General features: G+C 43.4%; 1 protein-coding gene across 1 annotated transcript in view; it reads left to right on the top strand.

Annotated features, from left to right (window-relative positions):
* Nucleotides 1–20,897, top strand: part of LOC142559271 (uncharacterized) — a 235,862-nt gene extending 214,965 nt beyond the window's left edge. Inside the window, exons 7-12 of the mRNA XM_075670893.1 lie at nt 1,904–1,954; nt 15,253–15,291; nt 16,482–16,520; nt 18,616–18,654; nt 20,183–20,221; nt 20,878–20,897. Of these exons, the coding sequence (XP_075527008.1) occupies nt 1,904–1,954; nt 15,253–15,291; nt 16,482–16,520; nt 18,616–18,654; nt 20,183–20,221; nt 20,878–20,897 (227 nt within the window). The remainder of the gene's footprint in view (nt 1–1,903; nt 1,955–15,252; nt 15,292–16,481; nt 16,521–18,615; nt 18,655–20,182; nt 20,222–20,877) is intronic.
* Nucleotides 20,898–23,986: the final 3,089 nt, after the last annotated feature.

Raw genomic sequence — 23,986 nt, forward strand, 5'->3', positions numbered from 1 at the left:
CCGTCGTCACGGCTGCCCAACATCGCGACCCTGGTGTGTTCTCTGGCCTGGAGGGAGAGGATGTTGACGAATGGATCAAGCTTTATGAACGTGCGAGCGATAATAACAGGTGGGACCCAACCATTATGCTCGCCAATGTCATCTTTTATCTCGGCGGCACCCCACGCGTGTGGCACCAAACGCATGACGACGAGATAACCAAAAGGGACAGTTTCAAAGAAAAGCTACGTGAACTGTTCGGCGACCCCATTGGGCGCAAGGTTGCCGCGAGAAAGGCTCTTGCGTCTCGTGTTCAGACACCTACAGAGCCATACGTTTCATATATACTCGACGTCTTGGCTCTATGCGGCAAAGCTGACGCTGCTATATCTGAATCCGATAAAGTGGCGCATGTGCTAAAAGGCATCGCCGACGACGCTTTCAATTTACTCGTTCCCCGCAACGTTTCGACTATTGACGCCATCATCAAAGAATGTCGTCGCCTTGAACAAGCGAAGAGTCGCCGTATTTCACACCACATAACGCGGCTACCCAACACTGCTTCTACGTCGACATGTCAGGGTCGACCGCGTCAGACCACCTCTGTGACGACGTAGCCCGTATTGTTCGCCGCGAGCTCGAGGCCACCTGTTCGCCAGCTTTCTCAGCGACGCCTCACGATCCACCAACAACCACAATTGACATGATTCAGGCCGTCGTCAGACAGGAATTTGCGAACTTGGGTTTGAACTCTGTGTGTTCAACTTCTCAACCCAGTGTTCCCCAGTTCTTTAGCGGCCCTCTTCGTTCTCGGCAGTCCTTTTCTGCCACATCTCGCCGCAACCCGTTCGAATTGCGTACCCCTGATGACAGGCCGATCTGCTTCCACTGCTTTTGCATCGGCCACGTCGGTCACAGCCGCAACCGATGGCCACCACCTCCTCGGACATACGCCGAAGCTTATATATTCATTACACTAGGCCAATTTCTGCGCAAGAAGGCTTTCACGCGAGAAAAGCAATAAAAAGGCGCAGGAGAGCACATAACATTAAGCATGGAGAGAAAACGTTCATGATTGTGTCATGCTTCCGTGTGCTGTTACATTGTGGAATGTCCATCTTGTAGCACCGTCAAACAACTGAAGAAAAGCTCCGTCAATACATAAAAAACAGTTATTATCTATCTTAAATTAAAAAAAATTAAATCTCACACCTTTTGTTCCCAGATGTATGCGACATACGCGAAAAAATGTTCACTCATTCCGTAAACGCTTCAATGTGCTTCTTGGTTTATCATATAATAATTAGCGATCAGCTTCATTTCCTTCTTTGTTTGGCGATAATTCAAACTCTACAGGCTGTTGGTCTTTTCTGCTTGACATAACTGATTTCTCTGCCAGGTGTACCTTTATTCGTTGGCTGTCACAATATATCTCATTTGTCCTGTGCTAGCGCTAATAAAGATAGGGCTGTTTCTTTTTTTTCTGTTTGTTTTTGTGCCATGATGCCTGTGTCACTCAATGCTGTAACGGGGTCTCTGAGCATTTCTACGCGAATAATTTTCGCGTATAAGTGGTCCACATTTAAAGATTTCGTATGGTTTTACGTACATGCCAATGTCGCATTGCTGACATTTAAACGCAGTCATTTTTCCGCACGGACAAGATTTTCTTTAGCATTAGCACTATCGAAGGGATTTGACTACTTGCATGCTGGTAAGCGCAGAAAGCTTTCTATTACGCAGGAAACATAGCTGCAGTATTCAGTGCAGTTCCAGTTAAAAAGAAGAAAGATTCCTTCTCTTCGTCTGTACCTAAACTTTCTCGAATGAGTTCTGCTAATAACTAGATTTGCCGTGCTATTTTTAAAGATAGACAAAACGTCACACGGCTGACAAATTGCGATGACTTTTTTCTACTTTTCAGAAAACCGGAGGCAAACGTACAAGACCGGCAACAGTTGTATCCTCACACTCGGTAAGCCTTTCTGATCGTCGCATGATTTGCCCATTCAACGCTGATACTGGAACTGTAGAGATTTCCTAGTGATTATATATTACATAAAGATTGTTATATTACATAGATTTTACATAGAGATTTCACATCAAGTCACCGAGTGTAAAACAAGCCTGAAGCAATGACGGCAAATGAGACACCATTCTTGTTCTCCCGCGCAACGCATTTATCCTCTCATATAAATGTGAGTGAAGCTTTGGATAAGATTTAAACTTTTTTTATGTTATTACAGTTCTTCTTTATACAAGTCACATCTAGTGAGCTTGGAGAAGAAAGAATATAGCGTACGGTTGTAAAAAAGAGCGTGCTATCAACTCTTAAAGAACATTTCAAGCTTTAGAGAAAAAAAAAATTCAGTCAAGCTATTAACATCCTAAGCAATGCGTACTTTCAACATTGTAGGCAAAACTTTTTAGATAAAACACGTGCTTCTTTGTCACTTGCACCACTCAAGCATCTTTTTCTCAGACTTCACAGCACAAAAACTGGCCAACCGTAGGAAATCCCTCCAATGCACGACAAGTGGTAAGCAACACGCTAACAAAACAAAAACCTTTCTTACGCTACCATTACTACCATTACCATTACAGCATTACATCGTCACAATTGACCCGAACACAAAGCTCACATTGTCGTACGACCCTTGATTTCAACCATGCGAGGTTACAGTCCGAAGGACCAATTCAATATTTGAGGTTACAATATGCGAGGTTACAGTCCGAAGGACCAATTCAATATTTGAGGTTCACGCGAGACCATGGCGTTCTGCATTAAAAGAAAGAAGAAAAGCATAAATTACAGGATAACAGATGCAGATTTTCATGGGCCGTGTAATGTTGAATTTCACTGCGCAGCAGTTAATGGGTAGAAAACGGTTTTGCCCTTGTCTGGTGGGCGTCCATTCGACACTGGAGCGTGCAAGTTTGTTCCACTTAGGTTCGTGGTATCGACGGAACACATTCGCCAATAAATTGCACATACCAAATGGAACAGTGTTTTGCATAACATCTTAAAATATGAGGAACGGCTCTTTCTATATTTAATCTGTTTTAATTTTGGACTCACACAAATATATATAAAACTGGCGGGTTCTAGCGAAAGAACAACTGTAACCTGAGACAGCGTTCCACATATAACTACCTACTATTTGGAAGATTCCTCCGTGCACTTGTGACTGGAACCACATGTAAAAAAAATATAAGGAACGAAGTCCCACTTACATAAATACAATTTCACTATACTTAAGCATTTTTCAGCTTACAAACAGAAACCCAAGTCGAGCGACATGAAGGGTACGATAGAAGCGTTACGAACGGGAGAGTGCGACCGTGGTAAACGAGCGAAGAGCGTTGACTGCAAGAGGAAAGCGAGGCTGGTAAATCACTGCCACTTGGATGCGTAGATGGAAAGGTGCTTGCAAGGAAAACGGATATGTGGACATTAGATAGATGCCGCCTGGTCACATAGGGAAGATGACAGTTAAAAACCAGTAAAAAAAATTTGCGCCACCCAGTTCTTCTTTTTTGCGATTCCCTGAAAGATATCTTGTGCAACCTCCTCCACGAGTCCTTCATCCAGCTCTTGCTGATCGAAATTCCTTGTGAATAGCGATGTTTCTGTGGTGTGTCTTAACGCTCCTCGGATCAGTCTTCAGTGCGACTATGTACACCACTGGTCCCCGTAGCACTGTTTGCGAGTTTGGGACACTGATGATGAACTGTCACGCTTGCTTCTTTGAAACGCGACTTCGATCAGGAATGCACCCAACTGCATTTTTCTAAATTCGTGCCGCGATAATTACTGAAATTCTTCTCCGCTGCCTTGTGTACGCAATGGGACGTTTTGTTTTAAACGACACGGGAGACGACATAATTTACTGGTGGTGGAATAACAAAAGCCGCATGACCGAACGCTTCGATAAGGGGAACGTGTCTTTGCGAGCCACGACAGCAACAGCAAGAAGTGGCATGTACCTTGACAAAGAGAATTCTCTGTGCTGAAACATTCGTTTTAGTGACGTTCCTCGCTCGACCACAGCTGACTCACATCAGATCCCAAACTTTCTGGGAACCTTTGGTCCTGACTGAACATTCGTCATACGAGATGAGCGATGACGTAAAACGAACAAGGCTAAGAGTGGCTTTCAATATTAATGTATATATAGACTAAAGCAATGTTCGAAAGCAGGGTAAAGGAACAAGAGTTCGTGATTATTATTCGCGCATTTCTTATTAGTTATGCTAAGACGCTAGATACCACGGATCGTGCTAGTAAATGAAATCTCCACACGAGTGAAAGCTAATTGGAGCACATATGAAGCCCAGTTGCGAGGCATGAATGGCTGCTCGACGATAACCGTTAAATATATGCAGCATGTTCCAGCTAACTATAGGCAGAGTTTTAAAATACGTGAATGCCACGTAGCTGGACAGAACCAAAGGTAATGTTGATTGCCGTCGCTTGAAAATACCCAAATTATTGTTTTAATTCCACCTAATTAGGTAATTTGTGCTAACTAACTACTGAAATTCTAATATAACATATCTTCATTAAAAGTGTAAATGGGAAAATTGTAGAGCGACATGAAAAACTCCCGGTACAGCTTTCTGTTGCTCAGTGCGTGCTACACAAAAGTGTTTTTCGGGGCGCGAAAGTAGCTCGCAAATGTACGCAAAATTGTCTAACCGCTCGAGGCACTTGAAGTGTATTCGCGAGCTGCTTTCACGCTTGGAAAAAGCACTTTTATGTCGCACATATTGAGCGACATAAAGCTGCATCTGGCGCTTCTCATGTTGTTCGACAATTTTCTCATTGACACTTTTAATGTAATGATATTTGAGAAGTTGAATACATAATTAGGACTAATTACGTATAGGCGGAATGAAAAAAATTATTTGAGCATCTGCAAGCCTCGGGAAATAACATCACCTGGTTCTGTCCAGCTACGTGGCATTTGCATATTTTTAAATCCTGCTGCGTGATGGGTGGGACACTCTGTATAAACAGTGCATTCTGCAATGCTAACCCACTCGAGCTCGAACTGGTAGTCTGACAATAAGATTAGGATAAGCCAAATTGCGCGCATGGAGTGATTGAAGGGAAACTTAGAGACGCACTTTAGAGGGCGGAACACGGCGGCGTTGACTACCGAGCAATGAAGGGTAGCTGATATTCTGTTTCATGTTATGAGAAAGAATAGGTGTAGCCTAGGTGGTGTTATGCGCAAGGATGATGATCAGTGTATGATTACATATAGCGAATAGGTGTCAAGGTAGAAGAAAGCAGTCAACGCCTGCAGAACGTTAGGTGGTGACATACAACGGAAATTATAGGCAAAGGATGCAGTCCGCTTACCTAAAACAGCGGTAATTCAAATGGCACGGGAAGGGCCGTTGACCTGCAACGAACAAGAAATAGTTGGTAATGATCGGGGGATTCATGTTTATCAAAGATGACTGTAATTTGTATAGTTCTGCCGGCATAGGTGAAAGGGCAAAATAACACAACCAACTAGTATCGTCTACAGTCTCCGGGGTAGCAGCAAACTTAATCTTACCAAGGGGTGCAATTTTCGAAGTTCATTCTGCAGCTATACCCGTCAGCAGTAAACAAAGACAATGAGGAAAGCTCGGCATTGATAATCCGGCGTGTCTTTTGTACGGACTTCTGTTTTTGCCCAAAGCTCTCTGCACTAAGCATACTCATGCACAGAAGCACACCAAACTCGCCCAGGCTCTGCTGATCCAACTACTACGATTGAGTGAGTCTACGCCCGGTAGAGCCCTCTTACGACGTATAGGAACAGGCCGCGCTCACATTTTTATGCAGCATTGAACACGCTTCGCGTATTAGGATTGCGCTGCTCGAGTCAGAGGGAAAGGATAGAACCACCCTGGACATTCGAGGACATCACATGCAACTTAAGTGTACAACGATTGCAATCAAAGAGCTGCATTCCATCTGCAGAAGCTAAGTCATTAGTCCTGGAACACCTGAACACGACTTACCCGAATCACCTACAAGTATACACAGATGGCTCTGTCAAGGCAGACGAAGACCGCTGCGCAGCTGCATTCTGTATTCCCTCTCTAAGATATACGTGGTCTGGCCGTCTGGACTGTATAGCCTCGTCGACAGCTGTGGAAGGCGTAGCAATAGCTTCTGCTCTGCGCAAATTAAAGGCTTTGCCTCCGCAGAATGTGGTTGTCCTACGGACTCAAAGGACGCATTACAACAAGTATATCGTGGTCTGCCATCCCTCAAGTTCCCACGCAAATCACTAGCCATCGTGAAAGAACTCAACAACAAAGGCTTCACAGTAAAGTTTCAGTGGATGTCCTCCCACATTGCTTTCTCAGGAAACGAAAAAGCTGATGCGCTTGCATACGCAGCGCTCTATCATCCTCCCAAAATCAAGGCTCCAAAGAGTAATCAAGTGCAAAAATCTGACATTCGAAATCACTTTGCGTCGCTTTAGGTTCCACCGCATATGCTCTGCGTAACCAAGAGATTGCACCGAGAGGAAGCCTCACTTCTATATCGAATAAGGACAGGATCTGCTAATACACCGGCCTGGTAATTTAAAACGGGGCGAATCAATTCTCCGAACTTTATGGCATGCAACGAGACTGGAGACAATGAGCACTTTTTGTGGTCCTGCCAGCAATTCCAAGATGAAAGAGACACTCTCCTGAAGAATCTGCAAAACAAGGACCTTCCGCATGCGTGCCTGCAACACCTTATATTTCCCGAGGGATCAGTTATAGCCCGCAAAGAAACTTCACGTCTCCTCATCGGATTCCTAAGAGAGGCTGGTTTGATGGACATATGGTGAAACCCTTCAGCGGTATTGTGCGAGACGCTCGGGCGGAGCAATTGCCGGCCTTGTTCGCCAGGCTAAACCCGCCTGTTGCTGCAATCCACCACCACCACCATCACACCAAACTCGCTCATAGGAAAGAAATATTGTTGTCGGTATTCGATAGTTATCTCCTGTGAATGATATCATTGATATCAATTATAGAAGGCAGCTATATTAGTAATGTCGGATAACCGACATAGTCTGTGCAGTCAAATACCAGGTAATCTCGCTATTATTCCCGGCTGTTTTTAGCGCTGACCAAAACGAACATTTGCAACCTTTCGTTACGCGTAGTTATAAAAGCGGGTTGTCGGGTCACACTCGAACTATAGCAGGTGATTAGGCTAGGGCTAACACTTAAGTGTCTACGATTAAATGTCCACGAATACTTTTGCGGCCCCGCATGAAGTTCAGACGTTTGTCGTTAGAAACAGTGTTTTCGAAATTATACGCAGTGATTATTAAGCAGAAAGCGGTGTGCCAGTATAAGATGTTGAGAGGTTGCACGGCGTTGCTATTCCACACAGTACATTACAGAAGTGCAGTGCAAGCCCATTCTCAACGATCTGTTGAGTACGCTCGCCATCCTCGTTCGCCTGTGTCGGCATACTTACTATATTATGCAGAAAATAGTTATTATACTCGCTGCCACGAGTACGCGGCTTCTTTTTCGAGGAAGAGGAGGTGGATGCTAGCTACGAGCGTGGTGTCTAGCCTAGAAAAAGATTGCCGGAAATAGCACCACCCGAGCGTCTCCTTTAAGGCACAACGGAAAGCATTTAACAGGGTCAAAACAGAGCGTTATCCGTGTTTCTTTTTTTTACAACGCTGTTTGTGAAGGTTAAGGGCGAGCCACAGGCACAATCCTAGCAAGCACTTTTACAAGTTCCCCTCGTACCCTACGGAAATATCAAATAATACACCAGACGGCTGGCGACAACGTTTAGCATTAGTTGTTCAACATTACAGCTCACTGAATGCATCGGCGCCCTCAGAAAAATTCAGGAGGAGGAGGAACACTTCCCTCCTGAATATCCGTTGGAAAGATGGCGCATGTCTCCCGGGGTAGCGCACGCAGCCAACCATGTTTCGGCCCATCAAGGATGGCCTCTCTCCCCTTGCAGAAATTCTGGACATTTCAACAAGCAACGCTTGATATCGCGAGCGCGAAGCAGTTCTGCCCGACGACAATGTCGTTCAGCGTCGACAATGTTGCTCGGCGTCGACGTGCTGTAGCAGACAGCGGCCTACTCGCTGTACAGAAGCGATAAGCAAAGTAAGATTTCGTAATGCACTCAAACGACTAGAACCCGCAGTGCATCGTCACGGGACACCGTGTGCAAGAAAAAAGGGACGAAAGGGATAAGGAAACAGGGATAAGGGATAGGGAGCAAAATAAAATACACGGCACCAACTGTGGTTAGAAGGCTAGTTGGTGCATCGCTCCAGTCAGGGAATCTCCCCTTTTTCCCTCCTCCTCAGCCGCAACTCTCCCACACGTGGTATGCAGGACAACTATACTGGAACCGCGAGAGAGCAAGTGAGAGGGTAGGGGTGGTTGTGAAAACAGCGCATCTACCGTAAAACAAGTTACGTCGTAAAGAAGGAAGAGCTGTTTGCAATGTAGCCCATAAACTGCTGCGCAGTCAGTGTTTGAAGTGGTCCAAGGCAACTAAAGTGTCGCGGCGCATGAATTATGAACATGGTAGTTCTGCGCTTTGGTAAGAACTTGGGAGATTTCACGTGTACCATGCGTTGTATGGACTTAGGCATGCATCACAGAGGAGTGACGATGCGCATGCCCCGTCAGTCATTCTTAAAAATTGCCCGGTTATTACTGATACTCTCGACATAAATTCAAGTTAGCCTCAAAAACAATGGCGCTTCAAGATAGCTTGCCATTGGACCAGATGGCACATGGTCACTTGTAGCAAAAACAGCGCACACTAACCGGCCAAAAATGAAGCGTAGCGTGGGATGATTTCGCTCAACATGAATATTGAGCGGCGTTCCCAGCGCGGCCGTCTTATTGGCAAATAGGAAGCAACGTACACATGAGCGCATCGCTGAACCGCTCATGCTAATGCTTCGTGTGCTTGATCAAATTTGCGTCACAGATTGCTAGCCTTTTTATGTTCACTCTCTGCATGCCAAGATCCTACAGAGTTACACGATGCATGTGCAAAACAGTATACTGACACGCGCAAGGTGAACCCCAAGACACAGCCACTTTCAGAACTTCGTCTCCACTCCACCCAGAAACAACGAACAACACTGGCAGCTGGCGATTATTCAAGCACACTGGTAAGCACTACAAGTACAACCACGACTTCTTTTCAATGTGCATAGCTGTGCGCGGTAACTTCATACACAACCTTCAGGCACGTCTACCTGCAACTGCATAGTGGAGGCCGGGTTAGCAGCACACTCAGAAGCTCTTTTAGGTGTGATTGGAAACACTGTAAAACCGTTGCTGACGCTATGTCTGTCCGGCAGGACATAGAAGTTAACTGACAAATGAGGCACAAAAAATTGCAAGTACCGCAACAAAACTAATTGGCAGTATTAAAAGTCATAGGAGGCGAAAGTCATGGTTTAGTCGTAAACACAAACAATTCGGGTACTCATGTGTGCTGCAAAAGAGCCTTATGAGAAGAGCATGCAAATCGCGTTGTGCGGCGATCTGTTAAGCTGAGGGAAGTTTCCGCGGAACGCTGTTGAGTATGCTTCAAGGCAGTGGGTGAAGGTATGCAATAATAATAACGGGATATAATGCGTAGATGTAAAAACATACAGGGGTTGGTGATCTTGCAGTCAAGTTCTGCAATAAACAATAGAAACTTATAACCGCGTAACCTGTTCCTGATGCTCCAGCACTCCCCCCGAAGTAATTTATATATATATATATAAACACCTCATGACATTCATTATCGGTACATACAATGAGGTAGTGCGTGAGAAATAGATGGTAGAAATATTTGAGTACAGAAAAAAAAAGTCCCGACATTGGTGTATTTCTTCAACAAGTATGCCAACAGCCAGCTTCTTCGCAGGACAGACTACATTCGACAGCGCGAACTACAGTATACAGTACAGCAATACGCCAATCTGCCATGTGTAAACTATACCTTTGAAAGGTCCAGCTGCTAATCTGAAGTCACATATATTACATTAGTTCTCGTGTTTGCTAATTACCTTAATTTCTTTCTTTAAAACATAAGTAATAATCAGCATTCACTTCTATGACTGGTGTGTCCCTCATTTCTGCGCGCAGTGCCAAGGTTAAAAAAAATTAGCGCACTAAAGCCTTAAGAACAAGCAAATCTTACTGTACAAGTACCCATTCCATAGAAATGAAATATTGGTTTCAATAAGGGGTCGATGTATCGGCTGTTTTCAGTAAGATGTCCTAGTGATTCAGATAAAGCTCGCAATGTCAAAAGCAACAACAATGAGGAGTACCGAGGCACTGCATATTAATGGAGCAACGAGCAGGCGAGGTGAAGACTAATGGCTTCATTTCTACCTATTGTGCGTTGGCTTCATAGGGTCGGATCTGAAGTTGTTACGATATGCAAAAATGAATTAGCTTCCAGCGGAAGCATAGATTATGTAGTTCTTTTAATTAACTTCCGTTACTTCACCTTAACTGACGGCGTGGTCTGAATGCCTATAACTGTATAAACGAACCCTAAGGAACGTGTTCGAAATTATTGCACGTTCATGGCTGCAACACGTTTCCCTTTACTTCAGTGTGCCAGCATAAAATCATAATATACAGCTTCGTCCCCATTGCTGCTGCTACGGGCTTGCGTGCAGTCGTACGCAGTTAGCTTCAGAGCTTACAGAAGCCCAGTAAAACCGATCTTGCAAATTTATGAAAGTAAGGTATTCGCTTAACATACTGCCTAATTGGTATGAGCAAAGGACGAACGCTTCAGAAGAAACTGAAGCTTTCGTCGCGCGGAACTTGGTTTTACTGTCTCATGGCATACCTCGCAGGATAGCAGGTCATGAGTGTGCTTCTGAAGGCAGGAGCTTCAGATAGAGAAGCTTGAGAAGAAAGAACAACCAGGGACGGCTGTGAGACGCACGATCGCGGTTTTGCATTCTCGCGCGCAAGAAAAGCCACAACAGTCCCGAATACAATCTCCACTACAACGACCTATTTCCCCAGTCTACATACGTTGAGAATTCACAGAGCGCAAAGCCAAATCACATCTACTTATCACAACTTTCCTTTAGACAAGACCAATCACGAAGATAGAGTTGCGTTGAACAATAACGATAAGGAAACATTCGCAGAGTACCGTTGTCTCTGCGTGCAACAACAGTTATTTTTCAAAAAGAAACGTGTAACACTAAATGAAGAGGAAGAACTAAGTAGATTTATGAATTTATTCTTAGCGCTCTTGCAGTTTTTTTACAGCGAAAGCTGTATGACTAACCTTCCGTAGCTTTTTCGGCGTGCTGCAACAGAAACATACTCAGCGATTTCTAACAAACACATACCAATGCAGTGAGGCGGCGCAGATATCAAAATGCGGAACAGAGTAGAACACACGCCGTGAACAATAGCGTAACGTCAAGGTTATCGCATTATACAAGCAGGAGAGGTGTCGGCGCTAAAAACAGCTGCGTTATCGATGGGGCGGACCCGTATAATTGGTACACCCGAAGAACAAGATGCGTACGAGGAACGCAGGAGGTAACAGCAACGAGAATGTAACCGGCGCCGGCGCGAAACGTCCGCTGACGAAGAACGTTCCGGCGATGCTGAACGAAAACCACAATTGAGACCACGAGCAAAAAATGACAACCATTTCACTTTGTGAAGATGGAATGGCAGTGAAAGAAGATTGCTTTTCGTTTGAGAGCTTTGACTGTCGTCAACTTTCGTTTATATTCCATCTTCACACAGTGGAATGGTCGTAATGTTTCTTGCTTGAGGGTAATTTTCTTTGCGAACAATGAGGCTAGAATAAAAGTTTCATGACGCAGTTATGACTATAGTAGAGTTTGTCGAACATGTCTGCATCTTTAAGGTGATAACTAAGTTCGGAAACATTTGCAAAGCCAAGCAAAACGTCGTCACAGACAGGTTTTAGCGTTTGGCCCAAAGAGATTACTACAAGATATAGATAGCAAAGTAGATACATAATATCAAACATTTAGTGACCATTTCTGGCCAGCCCGATGCAGCGGGACAAGACAATGCTGTCTATTGTTGGAGTGATGCAACGGTATATTATGACTGAAAGTGGGTGTTTGATATTGGAATACATTATGTAACCGTGCAAACGACAACGGACGAAGAAGGAAACACACAGGACAAGCGCGGATAGAACAGTGCCCATTGAACTAGAAAGTAGCATATCAGGGAAAGGCGGGCTAGTTGGTGGTCGATATTGGAATGCATTATGTAACCGCGCAAACGACAACGGACAAAGAAGGAAACACGCTTGTCCGTGCTTGTCCTGTGTGTTTTCTTCTTCGTCCGTTGTCGCTTGCACGGTTACATATTGCATTCCAATATCGACCCTCAACTAGCCCGCTTCTCCCTGTTAAAAGTGGGTGTTTGCATTGTGCAAGTGCCTGCCAGACAGAAGAGCACGAATATGCTCCTGGAAATGCTCTTTTTCAAGCGCGTGACCGTAACTTTCTCCGAACCTCATAATCAAATAAAGTTAGTCTTCAGTTGGGGCGGACTTCAGCGAACCGTTGTCGTAAGATAAAGAAAATAAGAACCAAGGAGATTTTCTAACTCGCGAACGTGTTTCTTTTTTTGTTTTCTCTGTCATTTTGTTCTTGCGCTGCGAATCATACATATTCGCCAGCTTTCCCAGGACTCTACTATTGTAGGAAAATACAAACTTCTATGAGAGCTGTGTCCTAGAGAAGGCAGTATGATAACTTGCTCAGAAAGAAACCTAGATGCGAGATTATGAAAGAGGCATAAAAATGTCACACGGATTTTAAGGTTACAATGGAATGTTCGAAACGCTGTAGTTCCCAGAGGAAGAGTGTGCTATTATGTTCAGCTCCAAAAATCTAAAACGAACACTTTGCGACCGACAACCACTCCGCAACAACTTCAATTAAGGTCCCCACAAAAGACTGGGGCGAAAGCAGCGTCGTGTTGACAACAAAACTCTTTATTGCCAAATTTGTTAGGCGGCATCTTGTTCGCATCCGTGAGCTTCGATTGATCTTAACTGGTTAACTCAAACCAAAACGAGGCTGCAGTCCACTGGCCATTACTTGGGTAGATAATAGCACATATGAATAAACTGCCACGAAACAATGCCATTGCAAGCATTAGGAAAGTTTGACTTTGTTTGATTGCCGTTTTCTTTGGGAGTTCAACTGCATTCAAAGAAAGAATCCGCTCCGTACCTAGAATCCGCTCCGTACCTAAGATTAGTTTCTCTCTGGGATACTACTATAAACAACGTGAATGATTCTGCTCTAAGGTCACACTGGAATTTCTTGTCATTCATTGTTATGAACATTCACCACCATCCGCAAACATGTAACTGGCAGATGTCAAAAAGGGTTTATATAGAACATTTAGAATGTGCCAGCGAATCGCAACACAACACCAAAAATGGTGGGTGACAGCAAAGCTCATCCTCTTTTTAGTCTGCTATGTAACAACAACGTCTTCGTCGGCAGCAGAGATGGCTCATAACAATATTGAATGACATGCTACATATGCTTGCTAACTAAAATAATTTTCAATTCATTACAAACGTGTACTACATTGGACAGGTACACTGACGTGTTCAGTAAAACATTAAACCACGGTAAATCAGTTCTGCCAAAATCCGCAAGATGGAGAAAAGCTTATGAAAGGAAAACATAATCATGCACTCGACTGCCACACAGAGGTACAAAGGAAAACCCTTGCTTGTTTCTGAGGAGGAAAGCTTCGCAGATGACGAAACTCCTGTCCTGTTCCAACATTGGAACCCGGGCCCCACGCCATACCCGCGTGGTCGCTGTATTACCAGCGCTAATCAGCAAGCGGGAAGATCAAAGCGTGAGAGCGCATTAATCGACAGCACCCTGGACAGGGACACTGAATATAGAAAAACAGTTCTGGGGAAGCCCGCAAAATGGAGGGAAGCTCGTGAAAGAAAGAAAATTCCTCCACTCGGATGTTGCACGAAGCAAAAACAGAAAATTGTTTCCTTTGCTTAAATTAGGAACACGAGAAGATGAAAGACAGAGCGATGAAATAAATCGACAGATCAAGGAGTTTTCTGCTGAACAAAATCCAGTTAAGGTGTAGTATGACTCAATCTTTATGGTGGCGTATAATGCGTCAGCAACTATCGAAGCATCTGCTGCGATTTGAAGGCAGCTCTGAGCGAGGCAAGTGTACAAACGACAGCAATATCTGTTGCCATTGCGCTGACCTTGTACGTTTCCTGTCGTTACCTGAAAGCACCGCCCTCGACCTTTTGGACCTCACCGTTACCTCACAGCGCCACTAGAGAATGTTTGATTCCTGTTGCGCAATGTTGTCTTTTTTCACTGTCACCGAGTTCAGTGATGAACTCAACTAAAAAAAATGTAAGTTCTGGTATGTGACATATAAAGCAGCTAGGGCAGCCTGTCACCTAGACAGTAATAACTGGTTTGACTGTTGTAGCAACATTTAAACCTGGTATATCATAATAACAGGTTTGACTTAGCTGAAAATAATATTTCAGCAGTGACTCACAACGTAGATGCCAAGCAAACCTTTCTGTATATTATCCCGTTTTCTTTTCTTTAATATTATCTTTCCATTGGACATGGATTCCTATAGGCAATCAGCTCTGTAACGGTAAACATTCAAGTTGTCCTAGAATTCTTTAATTCTAAAGTGGAGCACTTCATGCAAGCCAGACACTATGCAGTTCTCGTCACAATTCGTAAGTCAGTTTTGCAATATGCTGGCCAAGGCAGTGAAGTATGGTGGGAGGAATTCTCTGTCTATATTTGTACGAAAAGCCAAGAAGGAATCGATGAGTGCTATATGAGCGATTCGTTTAGAAATTCTCTGCCTGTTTTGTGCTCACATTCGCATCGAATGAAAGCAGAGCACACCGCGTGAATTCGGTGCTCTGGCCCCATAATAATGGGCCGATGACCTCTACGGAAATGGCGCTACTTGGTCATTGTTGGCAAAAAAAGAACCGTCATTTGATAATGGCATTGCATATTCTCACTGACAGCTAACAGCCTATCAGCGGAAAAAGTTAAGTGCATTAGAACCGACTGCGTACAAGCGGGCGCTCACATGATGGAATTCTTGTATGGCATACTTATGCCGTGAATACAGAAAGGTAAAGGTTGAATGCCGTGGTGTAAAAAATTACTTATATTATTCCCTCCTTTTTTTTGACAGCCTGGAACGGAGCCCAGTGGGGGCACAAAACCAAGCGGGGTGAGTTTCAAGTAATGTGCTTTCACTTGCAAATACTCTCATAGTTATAGTTAGTGTAATGGTTATAGTGTAAACACGTTTATCGTTGTTCAGCGTCATCGAATGTAAAGGTAAGCTAAATACAACATATTGATTACGGCACTATACCGATATATGTATATCATATTGACCGCAAATAAGACGGGGACAGAGGGAGAGAACACATAAACAGCACGAGCGGTAACTTTCAACTGTTTTATTCACAGCAGCCCGTGGGCATATATAGGCAAATAGAACATGCGGACTATACCGCAGGACTATAGGACTATAGGACTATATACTAGGACTATAGGACTATAGGACTATACCGATAGCTAATTGCCGCCGGTGTGTCGGGCGAGAAAACTCTAGTTTTGAAATAAAGAATGTTGTTTAATAAGAGCGTATTATACCACCTCTTTAATGCGTAAGCATTCTTTGCCGTGTACGCAGCAACTTCTATGCCCCGTGATGTCTTACATCTGCGAAAAAATACATGATTCAACAAATTAGCACGCGTAATCGTTACAATAATGTTACAGTACACTACTGACAGCGTTAGAGAAGAAAAGAGAAAACTGGATACGTCGCCGTCGCCGTATCAGGGTCGTAAAAAAAGGAAAAGTAAGGAAAATTAAAAACAAAAAAACGCTGCGGTGCGGCAAAAAAAAAAAAAGAATCTGGTTTTGACGGCTTACGGCTCAGTTGATGCAGTATACCAGGAAAATGAAGGCATAATTGATCAAGTTAACACTGGTTATCTTCATGATAGTGTAACAGTATATTATTGGTAGGGATTAGAAGACACGCGTAAGGTAGCTAAATAAGTAAGCGAGAGGGAAATAGCTGCAGTGCCAAAGAATGATCACACATTAGTACCCAATTCTCAGAATTTCTGTAGCATTTTCATTTCTCCGCTAGTGTGGAGAACCATCCGACAAAACCATCTAGGACAATCTGCCGTGATTCATTCTGAAGAACACAACAACGCAGACAACCTACTCATTTTGCCGGAAGGGCCACAAGGGTTGCTTTTTCTTTATTACATAGTTTATGAAAGTTATTTATTACTGTTTATTAGACATATTGCCTTTATTTTTGATCAGATAGCACTTTCGTAAATTTTTTTGTTCGTCCAGTTGCTACATGCATATATGCCGTGTAATCTTTAGGTTACGGCGAGCACTCAAGAAGCGCCATCAGTAAGCACGGTAAGTGGCCGACACGGGGTCTCCAAAGATCCTGTTCTTTATTCTTCTCAGTCTTGATTTTTCGACTTTCCTCCTTTTGAAGCCACGGCAGTCGGCTTCAAGTGGCGAGTAGTGCGCAATATTCACTTGGAATTACATAAACCTAGAAACAATTACGATGGAATCGAAACCAACAGTAGAAAAGAAAATACCCCATGGCCACTGTTCCCCTTCGTGCATTTCCTGTTATTCGGCCTGATTATTACCACGTGCAACATACACCTTCAGGCATTATTATTACTTCTACCGAGCGCAATGCGGATGCGTATGGCACCGGCGCGTCAGCTTCAACATATGCGCGTTCAAGGGTGCAAAGGAAAGTCGGTCGCGTGTATGGGACAAGTTCTTCCCCTAAGCAAATTCAGCTGCTTCCAGGCGACTTGCTCAAGTGTGGCCAAAGACCGGTACACCTACCGGATTTGTGCCAACGTCGAAATGCTCATAAGGTACCAAACAGGTAGCTATGGAGCCGCATTTTTTAAGGCCTGTTTATTTTTTGCTCTCTTCGTACACTCTTAATTTTGTCGCTTGGCCGTCCCATCATGCTGTCAATTTCGGCAGATACTTGTGCAAACCCGTGAACAAGGGCGAAATGCGTAAAAGAGGATGATACAACACACTGACACCGCGAGACATGTGTTTCGCTTCCTAAATAAAAAATTAATTAAATTATGGTATTTAACGTGTCGATACCACTTTCTGATTATGAGGCACGCCGTAATGGAGGACTCCGGAAATTTCGACCACCTGGGGTTCTTTAACATGCACCTAAATCTAAGTACACGGGCGTTTTCGCCTTTCGCCCCCATCGAAATGCGGCCGCCGTGGCCGGGATTCGATCCGGCGACCTCGTGCTCAGCAGCCAAGCTCCATGGCCACTGAGCAACCACGGCGAGTTGTTTCGCTTCCTACAAGCATCATATTGCAAACGGCAAATACTGAAGACCTGTTGTAGTCTTGTGCTGAATATGCACATACCGACAAGAACTAACGGAACTTATAGATTCAGATTAGCGCTTGTTAGGGAAGTGTGTGCGCGTTACTAGAAATGTTGATCGTTCTTTTCATTTAAAGATTTATAGATAGCCACCTGTGGCAGATATCACAACGTTACCTCGTCAGCTAGATTTATCCAATATTGCTTGCACAAGAAACGGAACGAAGTAACCTTCTGGTTAACAGAAGTTTGCAAATATTTTGCAAGGAAATACGCTCCTTACTTTTAGGTATTGAGCACAATTGCTTTTTTCCGAATAGGAGCCAATCTTTAAGGTACGTCTTCTTAAACAGAAACTATAGCGTAACATATGAGATTAGCATCATCGAAAATGAGGCCGACTGCGCTGTTGTAAGCATTACCTGTTCAACAACACACTTTCAAAGACACAGATACGCAATTATATCTGTAATACATCAAAGCGTTTCTTCCCACAGTTTGGGAACAGCAATTTCAAAGTCTGCGCCAGCCTCAGAAACAATTTTGATGTCGACAGGCTTTACGCAATCATAGGCTCCATGGAATCAATATTTTTACGGCATCCTGTGAATCATGTTGAACGAAAGAAACAGTGAGAACGCCATCCCCAAAGGATCCGTTAAAAGCTTTAACCTGAGATGTCCTGAAATTTGCTAACCTATCTTGTTTTTGGTAGGCGTTTTCACCATAAGTCATTCAACGCTAGCTAGAATTTGATATTTGCTATATGTAATAAACTAACTACCTGAAAGCAAAAAAATAAATTTTGTTAATTGCGCACACGTAAGGTTTCATTTCTAACATTTCTGCCAAGATTCAAAAACGCATTACACATACTAAATTTCAAAATACGGAATACTCGGTTTCGAGTTGACAAATGGAAATGTGTATTGATGGACAATTTTTCAACAGACTTACTATACTGATATTTCAGTGAAATGTGAACTTGATGAAGCAACTTATTCATTGAGCAGCATGCGCGCTTGCGTATAAGTCGATGCTCTTTCCTGTGCCACATGTAAAATTTTGTTTCGCTGTTTAAAAAGACGAAGTATACTTAATAAACTTCTCTCTTGTTAGCCTGGAACAGGAGGCACCGGGCATTCCAGGCCTGGCAAAGTGAGTTCTGCCCCAGCTATTCTTCCCTTTAAACATGACTAACATATATGCTTAGGCTTAATTAAACCGTGCGTTTCACGTAATTTCAGTCAGCGATAAAAAAAATAGCGGTAAACAACACAGGGGGGAAATCAGCGAGAAATTGTTTGTCTTCATGTGGCGTCCCTTACAATATTTTGTACATCCAACTTAATCAGTTGTTTTAAGCGAGATTAATTATGGGAAAATGTTCAGCAGCACCTTTAGGGCCAGGCTGGTTTCGTTTGGCTGTGCGGGCTATTCAGGAACAAGCGATCCAGTTTTTGTGGCGGTGTAGCTCCTATGTGGCGCTTTTTACCACCATGCACTGCCGTATTACTGCGCTTTCAACCGTGTTCCGTGCGAACGAATCACGTGGTGGGCTGGGGGCCTGGTTATCGCTCGTTAGAGACACCGGCGGGTCCTTTCCGCTTGTCGCCGTGGAAGCAGCCGTGACCACACTTTATGTCCGAAGCTACGAACGGAAACCGCTCAATTGACCACGGTTCGCGCGTACGCTGGATTCGCTCAAAACACGGTTGAGAGTTCGGCGGCACGACGGTGCCTGTACTTTGTGCTTCGCGAGCTTTCTTTAACTGCCGAAAAGTGCACCACGCAGTAGGTACGTTGCCACCAAATCAAATGAAATCAAATCAGTTTATGAATATTATTACATCGCATGGTAATTACAGCATTTAAGATTTACAGACGAGGGTCCCCAAAGTACGAGGCTGCAACGGGACCTTCGTTGAAGATTGCACCTAGATAATACGAGGATTAGCAGCAGTGCGAACAATAGGATAAAGATATCAAGTAAGAAATAACGGTAAGCACAACGGAATAGAAAAAATAAAAACGCATGAAAGCAAAAGAATGATGAAATTGAGAAATAATGACTGTATATTGAGAGAGAAACCTAGTACAAAACAACAAGCAAGAACACCAAAAATTTCACAAGTAGTCTTCTAACGAATTCTTAAAAAAAATGGTTGTTCCCGAACTTCCTCTTCAACGTGATGAAACCAACTGGCCTTAATTGCGAATATTAACATGTCATAATTAAATTTCGTTAATTCACCAATAACCTTATGTTTCCGGACGCACTTGGTAGATAGTGTATGCAACAAAGGAAATATAAACCAATATTTCCTTTCACTATATGACAACAGTAGCCTGTGTCGTGTGCAGACCTCTTCAATAACTACCATAAAGATGTGGTGTGGTAACGACATTTATTTATTTGCGTACCAAGCGCATATGATCGAGCGTGTAAGCACGACTGTACGAGGACGTTGAAAGAAACAGGTACGCACAAGAGCGCTGTCTTTGTGTACCTGTTTCTTTCTACGTGTTCGTTCAGTCGCGCTCACACACTCTATCAAGGATTCAAACCGACTAGCCAACCAACGTGTTTTAACCGAATAGCGGATACACAATTGAAGATTCTGCTTCACGTTTTCTGCCCTTTATACTGATGATTTAACACGCTCTCATTACTCGAACTTTATAGGTCACAAAGAGCACTGCTTCATCGCCATCAGAAAGCATGGTAAGTGCCCTGATGGAGTATTGGAAGTTTTGATACAATATTTCTTCTCCACATCCTTGCATTCCAAATCTTCGCCTCTTACTAAAGAAATTAATCATCGTCATCATCATAATCAGCTTATTTAATGCACACTGCAGGACAAAGGCCTCTCCCTGCGATTTCTAGTTCCCCCTATCTTGAGCCAACCGATTTCAAAAAGCACCCGCAAATTTCCTAATTTCATCGCCACACCTATTCTTCTGCCTTCCTTGACTGCGCTTCCCTTCTCTTGGTACCCATTTCGCAACCCTAATAGTCGAATGGTTATCCAACCTGCGCATTACATGGCCTGCCCACCTCCATTTCTTTCTCTTAATGTCAATTAGAATATCGGCTATAACCGTTTGCTCTCTGATCCAAGCCGCTCTCTTTCTGTCTCTTAACGTTATGCCTAGCATTATTCGTTCCATCGCTCTTTGCGCGGTTTTGAACTTGTTCTCAAGCTTCTTTGTCAGTGTTCAAGTCTCTACCCCTTATAGTCAGCCCCTGTAAATTGCACTGATTGCACACCTTCGTTTTCGATGATAATGGTAAGCTTCCAGTCAGGAGCTGACAATGTCTGCCGTAGGCAATCAAACCTATTTTTATTCTTCTATGAATTTCCTTCTCATGATCAGGGTTCTTTGTGAATAATTAACCTAGGTAAACGTACTCCTTCACAGACTCTAGAGGCTGACTGGTGATCCGGAACCCTTGTTCCCTTGTCCGGCTATTCATGATTATCTTTGTCTTCTGCATATTAATCTTCAACCCGACTCTTGCATTCTCTCTGTATGGTCGTCAATAATTTGTTGTAACTCGTCTACAGTATTGCTGAATAGAACAATGTCATCGGCGAACCGAAGGTTGCTGAGATATTTGCCGTCGATCCTTACTCCTAAGCCTTCCCTGAAGAGATAACCAGCCTCGTATTAGAAAAATGAGAGTAATTTTCAATATTGTTCGATATGTTTACTTTAGGCACATATTTCCATAGCTGACACATGTTGGTTAGTTGCATTTTTGTCATAGGTCTTGTGTCGATATACCGAATGGAACAAAACGGTCGTGACATTTAGCTCAACTGTAAATCGTTAAATAATATACGCCGTAAGACTTTTTAATGATAAAACGTGAACTTCCTGCGTATAGCGAGTGTTTCATTTCTTAATGCTCTTCTTCATGCTGAAGTTATATCACATGCATCGACGCTGAGCTGTGCTCGCAGAACATGCAGTGCTTCTGGAATGCCGAAAATGTCCTCTGACATAAAAAACGCGCCCGTGGACATCAGTAGACCTTGGAGGTTACGAGCTGAAGTTGACCGATGCAGCAAGAAAATGACTGCGGTGAGGCTGCAATTACGCCACATACGTTGCAGGAAGTGCGGTTGGAGTCGCATGTCGTTTTAACATTCGCCATTCACCTTGCTGGGGTAAATAGGCAAATAGAAAAAAAATTGTTTCTGAGGACACTGGCTTCTGTCGCTAAAATAACCTTCGTTGGCGTGATAGAAAGCGCAGATGTAGACATAGCCCAGCATGAGAAAGGCAGATGCAGTAACTGCATCTGCTTTTTTCCGCATCTGCTTATTTTGCTTTGGGAGCAAATAGGCATGAATAAATGTTTCATGACACAATTATAACTGTAGTCGAAAATATCAAACGTGGCTGCATTTCTAAGGGGCTAACTAACCTTAGAAACGTTTGTAAGGCAAAGCAGAACGCAGTCACACACCAGCGTTTGGCCCGAATATATTACCCCGAGATGTAGATAACATAAAATAGATTAAGGTTATCGAAGATTTAGTCATGATTTGTGGCTAGCGCGATGCAACCGGACAACAAAAAGCGGTTCGTTGTTAAAGTGCAGCAATTCTACATTGTGACTGAAAATGTGTTTGCCGTGTGCTAGTGCGCATCAGACCGAAGAACATGAATCTGCTTATAGAAACCGTGTTTTCTTGCAAGCATGTGAGCATTACAATATTTCTAATGCCGGAATCAAAGAATCTTTTTTTTCTGTTAGCGCGCATTTCAGCGAACCGTTGTGTAAAAATAAACAAAACTGGAACCAAGGAAACGTTACAATAAATCTCACAAACATCAGTTTTCTACTTTCTCTGTCATTGGTTCTTGCTCTGCCAATTATAAATCTTCGGCAGCTTTCTCAAGCTTCGACAGCTTTCTCACTATGAACTAATGCACAAAAAAAAATTCGATGAGAGCTTGTTCTATATAGGGCATGATATCAGCTTGCTTACAGAAAAGCTTGGGGGCGAGATTCTCAAAGAAACAAAAAATGTCACACAGTTTATAAGGTTCTAATGGAATGTTCGAAACTCTGCTTTTCCAGAGAAACAGTGCGTCCTAATATGTTCAGTACCTAAACTGTGAAATTAACATTTTGCGACCACCAACAACGCGGGGAAAGCTTCAAATAAGATACACACAAGACTATGGCGAAGGCCAGCGTCGTGTTGAAAAAAAAAGCTATTGATTGCCAAATTTGTTAGGCGGCAGCTTGTTCACACCAAGCGAGCTTCGATTCATTTTAACTGATTAGCTCATACCAAAATGAGGCTGTGGTCTACTGGCTCATATTTGAGTAGGTGGTAGTACACACGAAGAAATTGTCACGAAACAATTGCATTGCAAACCCTTGAAAGGTCTGAAATTGTGTGATTGCCATTTTCTTCGGGAGAAGTACAACGGTATTCAAAGTAAGGATCCGCTTTCTAACTGAGATCAGTTTCTGTCGGGGATATTACGATAAGAGTGAATAATTCTCCTCTAAGGCCAAACTGGAATTTTCTGTTCATTCACTGTTATTAGGATATTGAATGGCACGCTACGTACGCTTGCTAAGTATGGAAGAGTAATCAATTGGCTACAAAAGTGTACAACACTGGACAGGTAGACTGACATGTTCAGTAAAACATGAGAATATGGCACATCAGTTCTCAGAAAATGAGCAAGGCCTAGGAAACTTTATGAAAGCGAAAAAAAAAATAATCATCTGCTCGACTGAAACCCAAAGGTACAATGAGAACCCGCAAATGTTTGTCAGAAAGAAAGCTTCACAGTTGACGAAAATCATGTCCTGGTCCAACACTTGAACCCCGTATCAACACATTTCCGGGCCGTTCACTCTATCATGTGCGCTAACCAGGAAGCTAGCAGATCCCAGCGAGAGAATAATTTAATCGACACCTTCTTGCACAGGAAGACTGAATGTGGCGAATTAGTTATGTGGCAGCCCATAATGTGGAGGAAAGACCACGAAAAAGACAAAGTTTCATTCACCTGACGGTCCCACGAAGTTACAAAGAAAACTCGCTTGCTCTGCGAGCATCAGAAACACGAGAAGATGAAAGACAGAGCGAAGAAATATATAGACACATGAAAAAGTTTCCTGCAGAATAAAATCCAGTCAAGGTGTAATATGGCTCAATCTTTGTGGTAGCCTATAACGCGCCACCAGGGCATCTACTACGATTTCACGGGAGCCCTGAACGAAGGAAATCTACAGCCACAGAGATATCGGCTGTCTTTGTACGCTTGTACCTTGTACGCTTGCTGTCCTTTCCTCAAAGCACCTCCATCTACCATTCGACCTCATTATAGTTTCACAGCGCCACTTGAGAATTTTTCGTGCCTCTTGCGTAGCCTTACCTTCTTTAATTATGGTAAGAGGTACACGTCGCACAGTTTGTTCATAAACTGAATTCAATAGGAAATCGTAAGT

This window comes from Dermacentor variabilis, chromosome 10, assembly GCF_050947875.1.
Source record: "Dermacentor variabilis isolate Ectoservices chromosome 10, ASM5094787v1, whole genome shotgun sequence".
In the NCBI taxonomy this organism is placed as follows: domain Eukaryota; kingdom Metazoa; phylum Arthropoda; class Arachnida; order Ixodida; family Ixodidae; genus Dermacentor; species Dermacentor variabilis.